Raw genomic sequence first — 14,767 nt, forward strand, 5'->3', positions numbered from 1 at the left:
GCAACTGAAGCACAAAATTAGTCATAGAAATTACAGTAAGAAGCATTTTTTTCCCCCTTAATTTTGTGATATCCAATTGGTAGTTATGGTCTCATTGCGAGAGGCGAAGGTTGAGTCATGCGTCCTCCAAAACATGACCCGCCAAGTGCCGCGGCTTCTTAAAACACCGCTCGCTTAACCTGGAAGCCAGCCACACCATTCAACTGTTGAGCAGGGTCAGCTTGCAGGCGCCTGTCCCGCCACGAGTCGCTAGAGTGCGATGAGCCAAGGAAATCCTCCTGGCCAAAACCCCCTCCTAACCCGGACGACGCTGGGACAAATGGGTCACGGTCGGCACCGCGATGCAATCCCTTAAATCTTGCTACACTCCTGAGAGGCACAGCAGTCTATTTTTTGGGGGCTAGTTGTCTAAGTAAGTGGCTGATTAATTAAAGAGATGGGCATCATATAGTGTTAGCTTTCTGCCTTGTTTGAGAATCTGTACAGCTGCTGCTGTCTTGTTCCCCCCCCCCCCCGTTTTCTCTGTTTTTGGCCCCTCTGCTTCTCAGAGCAGGTAGGCCTGTTGCCCTAGTGACTCCACACAGACACAGCTTGTACACATGCTGCTCCAGAGCCTGTACTGTGCTTCCTTCAGACAAGCATGCATCTCAACTTTGTTGTCTCTCATTCACATTCGCTTGTAAACTTACCACAAATGACAAGCTCCTACCTTATGCAGTTGAAGTCGGAAGTTTACATACACCTTAGCCAAATACATTTAAACTCAGTTTTTCACAACTCCTGACGTTTAATCCTAGTAAAAATTCTTAGGTCAGTTAGGATCACTACTTTATTTTAAGAATGTGAAGTGTCAGAATAATAGTAGAGTGATATATTTCAGCCTATTTCTTATCACATTCCCAGTGGGTCAGAAGTTTACATACACTCAATTAGTATTTGGACGCATAGCTTTTTAAATTGTTTAACTTGGATCAAACATTTCGGGTAGCCTTCCACAAGCTTCCCACAATAAGTTGGGTGGATTTTGGCCCATTCCTCCTGACGGAACTGGTGTAACTGAGTCAGGTTTGTAGGCCTCCTTGCTTGCACATGCTTTTTCAATTCTGCCCAAAAATGTTCTCTGGGATTGAGGTCAGGGCTTTGTGATGGCCACTCCAATACCTTGACGTTGTTGTCCTTAAGCCATTTTGCCACAACTTTGGAAGTATGCTTTGGGTCATTGTCCATTTGGAAGACCCATTTGCGACCAAGCTTTAACTTCCTGACTGATGTCTTGATGTTGCTTCAATATATCCACAATTTTCCTTCCTTTTGAAGCCATCTATTTTGTGAAGTGCACCAGTCCCTCCTGCAGCAAAGCACCCCCACAGCGCTTCACAGTTGGGATGGTGTTGTTCGGCTTGCAAGCCTCCCCCTTTTCCTCCAAACATAACGATGGTCGTTATGGCCAAACAGTTCTATTTTTGTTTCATCAGACCAGAGGACATTTCTCCAAAAAGTAAGATCTTTGTCCCCATGTGCAGTTGAAAACTGTAGTCTGGCTTTTTTATGTTGGTTTTGGAGCAGTGGCTTCCTCCTTGCTGAGCGGCCTTTCAGGTTATGTCGATGTTGGACTCGTTTTATTGTGGATATAGATACTTTTGTACCAGTTTCCTCCAGCATCTTCGCAAGATCCCTTGCTGCTGTTCTGGGATTGATTTGCATTTTTCGCAGCAAAGTACGTTCATCTCTAGGAGACAGAACACATCTCCTTCCTGAGCGGTATGACTGCTGTGTGGTCCCATGGTGTTTAGACTTGCGTACTATTGTTTGTACAGATGAACGAGGTACCTTCAGGCGTTGGAAGTTGCTCCCAAGGATGAACCAGACTTGTGGAGGTCTACAACTTGTTTTCTGGGGTCTTGGTAGATTTTCCCATGATGTCAAGCAAAGAGGCACTGAGTTTGAAGGTAGGCCTTGAAATACATCCACAGGTACACCTCCAATTGACTCAAATGATGTCAATTAGCCTATCGGAAGCTTCTAAAGCCATGACATCATTTTCCAAGCTGTTTAAAGGCACAGTCAACATAGTGTATTTAAACTTCTGACCCACTGGAATTGTGATAGTGAAATAATCTGTCTGTAAACCATTGTTTTAAAAATTACTTGTGTCATGCATAAAGTAGATGCCAAAACTATAGTTTGTTAACAAGACATTGGTTGAGTGGTTGAAAAACGAGTTTTAATGACTCCAACCTAAGTGTATGTAAACTTCCGACTTCAACCGTATGTATACCTTTGCGCTAGATTGGCTATCTTTGTAATTTGTTTTTGTTGTTAGCATGTTTAGCTAGCAGCCCCCGTGGAAACTAAAACTCACATTTCTATGTGAATTTGGTCGTGTTTCCCGAAAAGTTACATATTGCAGCTTTAAGCTATGCAGATAGGATACGGCAGTCACTCTGCGCTACCAGTTGCCTTGCAAGGCGCTCTTAACTCCAAGCAAAATGAAGTTTAGTACCATATGAGCCTGAGTCAACTGGCCAGTTTGGGCATGATAATTGGCTAACCATTAAACTAGATGTTCATGTGACCATTGAATGAAAGGGATTAGCTTAGTTAACTTCACAGTTCGACTGCATACAAGTGTTCTCTGCAATTCTTATAGATGTTGTAGACATTATTTTAAGGATAACAGCTGTCCTGCCCATAAAAAGCCACCAGTCTCAATTTACACTAGACATTGTCCATAGTGCCAAAATGACAACAAATGATCTCATACCTGCAAGTCATTCTTACAGTGATGTTATCTGTCATGGAAATTAGTGTCTTTGAACATACTCCAAGCCCTTGGAAAGTTTTGCATTTTCCTTGATTTACTGGCTCTCTGTAATCCTTTAATTATTATAATCTCATTACTGTGACTGGACACTCTTCTGCTTGGGGATTCTGATTGCCATTTGTAGTAGAAGTGCTGGCAGTTGACATGTTTCCACAGACTTCAAACTTTTGAATATCCATCCCCATAACTTGCAACTTAGCAATGTAGGATACACAAACAAATTCATACCTCGTGTTGTCAAAGGTGCATTCTGCAGTCTTTGTCCCCCTGTGGCCACTGGAAGAACTGCAAACATTGTTTAATAAAAAAAAAAAGTGAACTATGCAGACAAGTATTTAAGCCAACCAGGGTGCGGTCCTGCTGGTTCAATGTTATTAATATTTACATGAAATTGATTAAACTCACACTGCCTGTTCTTGTATCCAATCGCAGGGGTGTTATCCTTTGACGACGATGTGGATATGGACCATCCCTATTGCGATGAGGACGAGGCGGCGCTTGAGGCGGAGGTGAACGGCAACTGGACGCCACAGGAGAAGGCGCTCCACGAGGCGCGGCTGAAGGCCAAGGCCAAGCGGCGTGTGCGCAAATCGTCATCCCGCAGCGAGTCGCTCTCAGAGTCGCTGTCGGGTGAATTGGCCGACGGCGATTCCCACAGCCCCAAGGGCAAAGTCCCCGTACCCAACGACCGCAAGTCCAGGACAGGCAAGGGCCGGGGCCTGCCTAAGAAAGGTCTGTGCTATTCTAATAATGGTTGAGATAGATGGAAGTCATCTACTCTGTAAGCGCTGGTGGTCTAGTACCAGTTTGTCTGGGGCCATAGGTTTTTGTTTAGGATTGAAGTCTGGTAAACTGATCATAGAGCAGTGCTTATGGCTGAGGTAATCTCCCTGGGTTCACAAAACCATATATTCTAAATGTGTCTCTAGTGCTAACTGACTAGCTCTGATGTTGATGTGGTCTTTACACTACAGGTGGCGCAGGGGGTAAAGGTGTATGGGGAGCAGCAGGTATGGTGTACGAGGTAGAGGAACCAGATGTTAAGGACCCCAACTACGACGAGATTGCACAGGTAAAAGAGGGGGAACGGGCGAGGTATGTGTGTATAAACGACATGAGCTCTCTCCTACCCCAACCTATACGATATAGCCTCTGCACGCACCCCTCTCTACAAAGACAACAGTTGCTTAGATGAGGGGGCCAGGGTTGGGTTCTTTCTGTGGTTGTTTTGTGCTGAGCTCTGTTTTTGGACTAGCTTTGTTCAGAAGTGGCCAATCGTCACAAAGCCGTGGCCCGTGTTGGATCATGCCACTTTTATGGGTTGTGGAAAATGAACATACTTATGGTGACTGCTGGGATTTGCGGTGAATGCAGGGGCCACATGTTCCCAGACAAGCAGATATTGTCCATACAAAGTCCACAACTGGGTCATGCTCATCAGAACACATTTTGTAACTGGAAACTAAAACCAGTGTTTCTTATTGGACAGATGATGCCTCCCCATTAGCTCTCCGTTTCGGCACTGCTTTCTTCCTTTTCATGCCGACTGAACACAACCCGGTAGTTAACATCCATCGCCATAATTATGACTCACTTAATGAGTCGTACATCCTCTTGTATCTTTTTTGAATGGGATCAGAATAGACCATTTTTATTTGTATTATTTTCTGGGTGAAATATCTTCCATTTAAATCATGAAGGTAGACTTGTTCTGTCATAGGCCATTTATGACAAGTCATTTTGTATATTCTACCTTACACCTTAGGAATGATCTATGATGGCGAGGGTTTATTTATTAATTTTTTTTCAAAACTTTATCAGTTAAACGTGGACGTCGCAGGTGTTGTTTGCTATTCGAGAGAGAGCGGGCGACACTGGAGAGCAGCCCTACTGACCTCTAAAAGCATATGGGCCTGGCCCTGGTCAAAAGTACACTATATAGGGAATAGGGTGTCATTTGGGATGTCCCATGCTCTTGAGACACATATGCCGGTCTCCAGTATATCCCAGTAGTGGTGTTGTCTGGGATCCCTACTAGCAATGGGAGTGGTAAGGGTCACATGGGTCCTGTTTCAAAACTTGAAAGTGTGCATCCATCCTCCTCCCTTCCTGGAAGTAATCACTCATCAATCACGACTGGGTCTGTGAAAGTTAAATGGTGTAATCAAGTAAGATCAATGGTTACTTTTTAAGGAAGGGAGTTGCAGGACAATACCATAACAGGTCATTGGTGTAGTCTGAACATTTTTGGTTGTTCTTAAAGGTCAAGTATACTTCTGAAACCTAGAGAGAAAACCGGAAAGGGAGTCGGTGCGTTGAGTAATTGCTTAAACATCGACTGTATATGTCGGCAGCACTTGGCACAGAACTGCTATCATGCTGTTACATTTGCCATATCCCGACCATTCAGCCTAAATATGATGGCAGTTATTGACACCTGCTCTATACCTTAAAGGCCCAGTGCAGTCAAATATGATTTTCCTGTGTTTTATATAAATTTCCACAATAGTTTAGAATAATACTGTGAAAAAAAAGAAGAAAAAAAAATGATTATCCCCTTTTTTTAGCAAAAAAAAATGTTTGGAAAGACTGGCAGAAATTTCTGCCTGTTTTGGTGGGGGTTTTGGCCTTCCATGGTGATATCATTATGTTGTAAATTAGTTAATAGACCAATAAGAAAGGGTTCCAAATCTAATTTTCCATTTTCCCTTCCCCACTCAAACCACCTCGACAGACCTAGCAAAACTCTTGCTTGAGAAATTGCTCTTTGCTTAGAAGCTATTTATTTTGGACAATTAAACTCTAACAGTAAGGTACTTAATTGTTACCCAGAAATTAGTTGATTTTGAGATAAAAATGGCTGCACTGAATTTAACAAATGCACCGGTAGCATTTCAGATTACAGCCTAATCCTGCCTAATGAGCGGGCCGGTCGTGTTGATGTTATTAGATTGCTATTCCTGACCTACAATGTCTGTGGTTCATTTTAAAGGGAGACACCGTATATGCCACTGTTGTTCCAGAGCTGGACGAGAGGGAACTGGAGAAGACCGTCAACCCCATCGTACAGGAGTACTTTGAGCATGGGGACACAAAAGAAGTCCAAGTAGGTCTTTGACGTTGCACTAAAGAGAGGAAGAGGTTGGATGGAGGTGCATCTATTTTCTTTTACTGTTTTGTCTCAAAACCATGCAGGGTTGTGACTTTCATGTCATTTTACTTCACGTTAACTGCCTTTTGTGTGTGTTTCTCTGTGTACACCCCACCCCCTCTTCCACTCCCAGATGCTGCTGAAGGAGCTGAACCTGGGCCACCACAAGTACGAGTTCTCCAGCCTGGCTGTGTCTCTGTCTTTGGAGGGCAAGGCCAGCCACCGGGAGCTCACCTCCAGGCTGCTCCGTGACCTGGTCGGCAAGGAGCTCTCAGAGTCCGACATGGCCCGCGCCTTCGACAAGATCCTCAAAGAGCTGCCCGACCTTATGCTTGACACGCCAGAGGCTCCACAGGTACTGGATGGGGGAAGGACTTGTTAGAAAAATACTTGGGCTACATCACAAATGGCACTTTTTTCCCAATTTAGTACACTACTTTTGACAAGGGACCATGGCTCTCTGGTCTGAAGTAGTGTACTATATAAGGAATAAATAGGGTGCCATTTGGTATGCAATCATTGTACATTTTTCTTTCAGACAAATTATAATTTGTCATGCTGCTTTAAACCCAACCCTCTAATTTAAAGAGAATAACCGATCATCTACTCTAGTTTGACTTTTTAATTCTCTCCAACTCTACAGATGCTGGGACAGTTTATTGCCCGAGCCATCGCCGACCACGCTCTACCTATGGCATTCCTGGACCGCTACAAAGGCAAGGTGGACTGCGACCACGCTAGGTGAGCAAGGGTTAGGATAATAAAAAAAGATGGGCGTTGATTGGTGGAGGGGTGATTTAAATTCAAACAACTTTTTCAGTCCTTAGAATACTTTTTTTAGGGCTGAAGTAGTGCTTCAGACAAACAACAGACTGGCACAGACAAATGGACAGCAACATTTAGACACTGATATGAATCATGGGCAGAAGGCAGGGAGAATTAGTTGATGTTTGTCATTTAGGGTGAGGAGAATTCAGATGAGGTTGCCCCTGTCAGTTTTGCTCAGAATCAGTATTCTCTAAGGATTAAGGAAGAAACTGATCTTGGATCTGTTGCCAACAAGGAACATGGTGGAAAAGCCCACTTCACATCAAAGCAGCCTGAAGTGGTTACATATCTCTGTTGCTGATGTTGTCAGTTAAGCACTTAACAACCGCCTGATGAAGGGCCAGGGTAAATGTTTGCGTCTTCTCACCATGGAAGCGTAGTCATTCTCCAAGCAATGAATGATCCCCCTCCAGAACTGATGACAACCCTTATTTGATTTCACCTAATGTTTGGAATCTCCCATTTTTTTTGTGAAAGATATACTACTCCAACCTGAGAATGTGAGATCCAATGCAAATTATACTGTTATATTTATTCTGATGAGTTGGGGAAAGTCCATTTTGTAGTTAACCTGCTGATTCCTTTCTTTTTATATCTCTCTCTCTCTCTTACTAGGCAACTTTATTCAGAAAGTAATTTTGTTGTGAATTCATGTGACCATGTTCAATATCTAGCAGTGTCTTGACACATTCCCCTTTTCTCATTGCAACTCTCTGTGGTTGTGGTCACGGTTGCGATCATGACTGTTGCGGTTATTCCCTTCCCCACAGAGCTGCGTTGGACCGCGCGGCGGTGCTCCTCTCCATGAAGAGGGAGATGGTGCGGCTAGATAACGTGTGGGGTGTGGGAGGCGGCCTCAGACCTGTCAAACACCTCGTCAAAGAGGTAAGAGGCAGTCTCTGCCAAGTAGGCGGGACCTGGCACCCCGCCAGCCAATCGTCACATGCCAGTGTTGTATCATTGTGTGACTCATCAAAACATTCCGGGTATACAAGCAACCTCCCATTCCGGATGTTCTCTCTCTGCATGCATGAAATGTGATGCCTTGTTGGAAGTGACAGCAGACACCTAATGAGAACAAAATATGGATAAATGGCAACAGGCCTGGGTTCTGTTAATATTATTTGAACCCAGGTCTGAATGGCAATTCAACAAAAACTATATTCAGCTAACACCCATCTCTCAGAGCTAGAAACATGCACAACCAATCAAAGGAGAGCTTTGTTATATTTCTCTGCAGCCTTCCATTGTGGGCCAACTGTATTTACACACAGTGGAGATTACCTTTTTGTTCCCTCCACCTGAACCCAGACTCTCAGTGCAGAGAGATGGGCTCTGTCTTGTTGTTTCCCAAATGACACCCTATAAAGTAGTGCACTAAATAGGGTGCCATTTGGGACGTAGCCTGCCTGGTGGTCTGGATCTGTACTCGTGTGGTATGTGAACACAACAAGGTGGAGAGAACTTCATGCTGGGAAAAGAGCCGTAGGGAGCCCTGCCAGGCTGGTGTCAGCACAACGGTGTCCCTCAGCTCGGCTCTGACTGCAAAGCCTGGAACAAAGTGGCTGATGCTCACACTTACAGGGACACAGGCATAGGGACACATGCGTGCATGTATGTACGTAAACAGATGCCCAGGGACGCACACACACACACACACACACACCTGAGTGCAGGTTTTCAAGTCGTGCGTGTGAGCATTTGTATATTCTAGAGTGGTCAAGAGTCTTTGCTCCCTGAACTAAATGGATCATTTGGCACCCTCGCGTGTGAGTGTGCACGGCTGCACACATGCGTGTGACGATGTAGCAGAGCAAGAGTATTGTGTAACCCAATGTACGTTAGTCTCTAGCCTGCAGACTCCCGACCAGGTTTGACTTCCTGCCTGTCCTTGTTGGGCCTCGGGCCCTGATCGAGTGTGTCTACACTGGGCTACAGAGGGCACGGCCCACACAGCCTGCCAGAACAGGAGCTCCTAGGGTGCGTCCCAAATGGCATCTTATTGTCTGTATACTGCACTACTTATGACCAGAGCACAATGGGTCCTGGTCAAAAGTAGTGTTACTTCATAGGGTCATTAGGGAAGCAGATTTAGCCTCTGGGTTTGATCAAATCACTCTGCCAGAGACTACATTTGAAGTCAGTATTGGTGTTGAGAGCAATTTGAATAGCAGTATCCCCCTAGGGAGTTTTCACATATGCATTTAGTACTGTGGTGAGGTTCCCTGGAGTGTTCTTTCACAAGACCTGGAAATAACCCTTTCAGGGTGTGATTTGACAGCGTGCTTCAAGAACCAGCTCATACAGGGATATGCGTGTAAGAGTCAGACAAGTGCCCTTATTCCCCTGCTGTTACTGTTATATAGTGCTTTTGGCCGTGCATAGTGATCAGAATTGAATACAGGGGTGTGTGTGTGCACAGTGGGCAGTGTCTTTTGTAAACAAAGCTGCCGGTGACGACTGCACAAACATTAAGCTAGGATTGATTGAATACTGTACCATCGCACACACAACCCGAATAGGACTGATAAGTCTGTGCTGGGAGTGACGAGGAGACTAGTGGAGTCCTCCAGAGCATCTTTCTCCATGGCACCCTATTTCCTCAATAGTGCACTACTTTTAACCAGAGCCAATAAGTAGTACACTTGAATAGGAATAGAATCAGGGTGCCATTTGGGACACAACCCGTCTGTCTCGCTTCTCTTAATCTGGGCTTTAGGAAGGCTGTCTATTATCCCCCCACCACTTAAACACTGTCTGCCAGAGGACTGGATTGGTATGGTTTGGCAGTACCGTGCCCACTGCTCAGGGGTGAAGCCCTGGTCACGCTAGGGTCATCACACACTCGTCAGTGAGATCGCACACCAGTTAACCCCCCCCCATTTCACTGCTTCACCATGGAGAGGGGTAGTCGGCAGTGTGCCTGCTCCAGCTGAGGGATGTTTGGGGGGTGCTAGGGGTTCTCTCCTTCCAGTGCATTCCATAGGAGATTGTTTACAGCTTAGGCTGTAGAAACAGAAGCAGTCCCTGACAACAAAAAACAATCTATTGGTTAAAATGTATAGACACATCCTGTGTTTTATTCAAATGTACTATTATATGCACTGAGCTTGTTTGATGCTTTAATGGCACTGTTTTGATTAAATGACACACGGATAACTAGAGGGAGTCTGACCACAAGCTATTTTATTGTACCGGGCTCAAACTTTCTGCGCAGAAAGAAAAAAAAAAGACTGCCCCATTGTCTCTCTCTCCTCCCTGCTGTAGCGACCACCACAGAACATCAAGTGTTTATCGCACTGTCCGTGTTGCTGAACCGGCAAAATAATTACACCCATTTCTGGCAAAGGTTCTGTTGCTGAAATCATTTGTTTTAGGATTGTTTACGCTTATTATTCAAGGGTCGTTTTGTTATTTTAAAACTAAAATGCTTGATTGCGTTTCAAATCATGAATCAAATGTATTTATAAAGCCCTTTTTATATCAGCAGATGTCAAAGTGCTTATACAGAAACTCAGACTAAAACGGCAAATAATGCTGATGTAGAAGCACGGGGGCTAGGAAAAACTCCCAAGAAAGGCAGAAACCAGGCTTTGAGGGGTGGCCAGGCATCTTCTGGCGGTATCCCGGGTGAAGATTATAAGAGATCATGGCCTTCAAGATGTTCATAGGTGACCAGCAGGGGTCAAATAATAATAATCACAGGGGTTGTAGAGGGTGCAGCAGGTCAGTATCTCAGGGCAAAATGTCAGTTGGCTGTTCATAGCTGAGCATTGAGGTCTAGACGGCAGGAGAGGGAGAATTGAAAACAGCACGTCCGGGACAAGGTAGCGCGTCCGGTGAACTGGTCAGTGTTCCATAGCCGCAGGCAGAACAGTTGAAACTGGAGCAGCAGCACAATCAGGTGGACTGGGGATAGCCAGGAGTCATCAGGCCAGGTAGTCCTGAGGCATGGTCCTAGAGCTCAGGTCCTCCGGGATGGGAGGGAGAAAGCGAATTAGAGGAAGAGACCGGAGAATTACACCAGATAAAACACTGACCCTAGACTATTGCAGTTTAGATACTGGAGGCTGCATAGATAACTCCGGTCATGGCCAACCAGGCAGGATATCGCCCCACCCACTATACACAGCTCCCACACCACTAGAGGGATATCAGACAACTAACGTGCTAGACAAGGCTGACAATAGCCGACGAAGAGCTCCTCCGCACGACCCCAAGGGGGTGCAAAACTGGACATGAAGATCATGTCAGTGACTCTACCCACTCAAGTGACGCACCCCTCCGAGGGACGGCATGGAAGAGCACTCGTGAGCCAGTCACCCAGCCTCATAATAGGGTCTGATGCAGAGGATCCCAGTGAAGGGGGGAGCCGGCCAGGCAGAGACAGCAAAGGCGGTTCGTCGCGCCAGTGCCTTTCCGTTCACCTTTGCACTCCTGGGCCAGACAACACACAATCATAGGACCTACTGAAGAGTTGAGTCTTCAGAAACCGAGTCTGCGTCTCTCACATGAATAGACAGACCATTCCATAAAAATGGAAAGCCCTGCCTCCATCTGTTTGCTCAGAAGTTCTAGGTACAATAAGGAGGCTTGTGTCTTGTGACTGTAGTCTACGTGTAGGTATGTAAGGCAGTGACCTCTATCCAATGCAGGAGAAAATATATAACATAATATTAGTGTTGCACCATTGTCCTTATGTATTATAATTGTATACAATTTCAGTATCACGTCTGATGGACTGTGCCATCCCCACTGCTTCCACAATAGATTAGTCTAGTCAGACAGACGAGAATCAGACAGGTGTCTTGTATACAGTGACTTTTTTCTTTTCTTTTTTTTGCTATATGCTCAACATAGGCTGTTGGTCGACCAACATTTCTTATCACCCCCAAAAAATTGGGGTAAGCCCGAGTCACCAAGGGTTTGCGGAATTGCAGTTGCACTCACGGTTCATAACTGAACAGAAACATGAGGGTTGAGTACTACACACACAAAGCAGACATTGTTTGACCAAATAGTCAATCACAATGCTCAATGACCAACTTGTCCAGCCAGTGATCGCTTGGGAGTCCTCCCCCCGATTCATGACTTCCTGTATTAAACAAGAAAAATCTTGCACTACCAAATAAACAATGTCCGGTAGTCACTGCTGAGAAATGTCAAACTATAGATAAGATGCATCTTTTATCTATTGGACATAGGCTTTAGCTCAGTGGGATACGTTGAGGTTTGAAACCTTACTGGTAAAATCTGTATTGGGTAGTGTTTTATCCATGGGCGGTGAATGATGGTATGATGGAGAATTTGATTGATTCATACTTTATTGATATGCGTTTCAGATGAACTTGCTGCTGAAGGAGTACCTTGTATCGGGAGAGGTGAAGGAGGCGGAACGCTGTCTGCGTGACCTAGAAGTCCCTCACTTCCACCACGAGCTTGTCTATGAGGTAAAGAAAAATACCGAAAGTGCTTTGTGTCCTGTTTTAAAAGGACACACTGTATCAAAATGTTTTGCAACAGAAAGCAAACATGTTTTATTGGAGTTTCTCCATACTGAATATGGCCTTTGTTGTCAGCACATAAAGATATTGATAGCAGATCATTGATGGCTCGACTGTACTTTCAATAGTGGCAACATATGGTGTAATCTTACTTGCCTTTTCAGTATTGATAAGACCATAGTGTGGTTGTGTTTACTGTCATTAAAATGTGAAGACTTTTATATTTATCAAATCAATTCTCTGTAATTATTCCATGATTAAATGGAATCATGGAACAGTATTTCACTAGGAAGTTTGGGCACCACGGGAAAGTTTTTTTTTTTTTTTTTTTTTAATTTGAGTTTCAATTTCCCGACTATAACGCTTCAGCTATTTTCTTGTCGATTTTAGTGTTCTATTAATGTATTGTTACCTCAGTCTCATTTTTGAATGTCACAAACCCTAACATGAATCAGCAATTTACAAATTGGCTTATTTATTTACTAACTAATCAATCACAGAATTCCATAAACACACAATTAGTTATACATTGGTTACTGACATGATACACTGAAAATACACTTGTGGACTAAGCCTATATGACGGCTTGGTAGACAAAGGAAAGGGGTGTGGCCGGCTCCAGAGCGGGAAATTCAGTGGACCCCATACATACGCTACACTCCTGGAAATGCTTATACTTTTTGAACAACTGCTCATTTGAAAATGGCAATTTACAAATTTACGAGTGTATGCCTTTGTTGTCCCCCTCTGCGATTGCCATTCTGTCTGCTGGATAGATTGTCAACAAAGTCTCTGGTTGGTCCACCAGAGATCAGTCTTTCGGAGTTGTAGCTTGTTATAATGGATACGTCAGAGTACCGTTCGACCGGTTGCGTTTACCAGACTAAAGTACTCAAACAGCTGCAGCCTGAATAATTGTTCTTTAAATTGAAATGGCTAAGAAATCTACAACGTGGGAATGCTCTCCACGTTCTCTGGTCTTGTCCTTCGGTAGAGTTGAAATTTGAACCACCCGGTGTGTTTTGGTCTCGAGTAGTAGCCATTTCAACGTGGGTGCACTGTCCCGGCGTTATCTTGACTATTTAAATCGCCAACCATTTCAACATGTAGCGACAGCTCTGTGTTTTCTGATCTAATGTCAATTTTGTCGGGAGTCCTTTAGAAGCACTTGCCTTGGGGGGCAATTCCATGATGTTTGGGTATAATGTCTGTGCTCACGGGGGCGTGGCCACTGACTAGTTAAAACCTTAATTGTTTTCATATCTCATTTAGAAGGCTAAAATCGCATTACATCTTCTCAAATAGTTTCATATTTTATACAACATTCAGATGCAAACCCCATAGTTAAAAGTGTACACAACCAAAAAGACTGTTTCATGTCCTTCATGAGATTCACCAAATTAAACAAACTTGACATAAGTGTCCACCAACCATTTCAAGTGGTTTGAATACAGAAATGTTGTTACATTATTTGACCTTGAAGGTATACCGTACTGAAAAATATTTCTGTGGTAACAAAGGGATTCTCAACCTTCATTTTGGCCAAGTGGGGAAAAGAATTTTAGGTATTTATGACCGTCATAAACCTGTGGTGGGAGGGAGAGAGAGAGGGGGCTATGATCCTCACCCAAAAAGGGCGCGTCGTGACGATTGGTTTGACTTGAATTGAAAAATGTGTTGTCACCTAGAAACTTCTGTGTTTTTGAAAAAAGCTTTTTTTTTTTGTCCATTTTAAAATAACATCAAATTGATCAGGAATGCAGTGTAGACATTGTTAATGTTGTAAATGACTATTGTAGCTGGAAACTGTTTTTTTAAAGTTTATGGAATATCTACATAGGCGTACAGAGGCCAATGATCAGCAACCATCATTCCTGTGTTCCAATGGCACGTTGTGTAGCTAATCCGAATTGATTATTTTAAAAGGCGAATTGATCATTAGAAAACCCTTTTGCAATTATGTTAGCGCTGCTGAAAACTGTTGTTCGGATTTAAGAAGCAATAAAACTGTCCTCCTTTAGACTAGTTGAGTATCTGGAGCATCCACATTTGTGGGTTTGATTACAGGCTCAAAAGGGCCAGAAACAAATAACTTTCTTCTGAAACTCGTCAGTCTATTCTTGTTCTGAGAAACTAAGGCTATTCCATGTGAGAATTTGCCAAGAAACTGAAGATCTCATACAAGGCTGTGTACTACTCCTTTCACAGTGCAGCGCAAACTGGCTCTAACCAGAATAGACAGGAATGTGAGGTTCCGGTGCACAACTGAGCAAGAGGACAAGTACATTAGTGTCTAGTTTGAGAAACAGACTCCTCACAAGTCCTCAACTGGCAGCTTCATTAAATAGTACCTGTAAAACAGCATTCTCAAGAAATGTTTAAGATGGGCAAAAGAACACAGACACTGGACAGAGGAACTCTGCCTAGAAGGCCAGCATCCTGGAGTCGCCTCTTCACTGT

At 44.0% G+C, this 14,767-nt stretch overlaps 1 protein-coding gene across 1 annotated transcript in view; it reads left to right on the forward strand.

The window, feature by feature from the left end:
• The window catches only part of LOC135507800 (programmed cell death protein 4-like), a 31,278-nt gene that overhangs the window by 12,176 nt on the left and 4,335 nt on the right, over positions 1-14,767 (forward strand). Inside the window, exons 3-9 of the mRNA XM_064927465.1 lie at positions 3,257-3,556; positions 3,799-3,896; positions 5,817-5,930; positions 6,109-6,330; positions 6,619-6,716; positions 7,574-7,688; positions 12,146-12,253. Coding sequence (XP_064783537.1) covers positions 3,257-3,556; positions 3,799-3,896; positions 5,817-5,930; positions 6,109-6,330; positions 6,619-6,716; positions 7,574-7,688; positions 12,146-12,253 — 1,055 coding nt within the window. The remainder of the gene's footprint in view (positions 1-3,256; positions 3,557-3,798; positions 3,897-5,816; positions 5,931-6,108; positions 6,331-6,618; positions 6,717-7,573; positions 7,689-12,145; positions 12,254-14,767) is intronic.

This window comes from Oncorhynchus masou, chromosome 21 (genome assembly GCF_036934945.1).
Source record: "Oncorhynchus masou masou isolate Uvic2021 chromosome 21, UVic_Omas_1.1, whole genome shotgun sequence".
In the NCBI taxonomy this organism is placed as follows: Eukaryota; Metazoa; Chordata; class Actinopteri; order Salmoniformes; family Salmonidae; genus Oncorhynchus; species Oncorhynchus masou.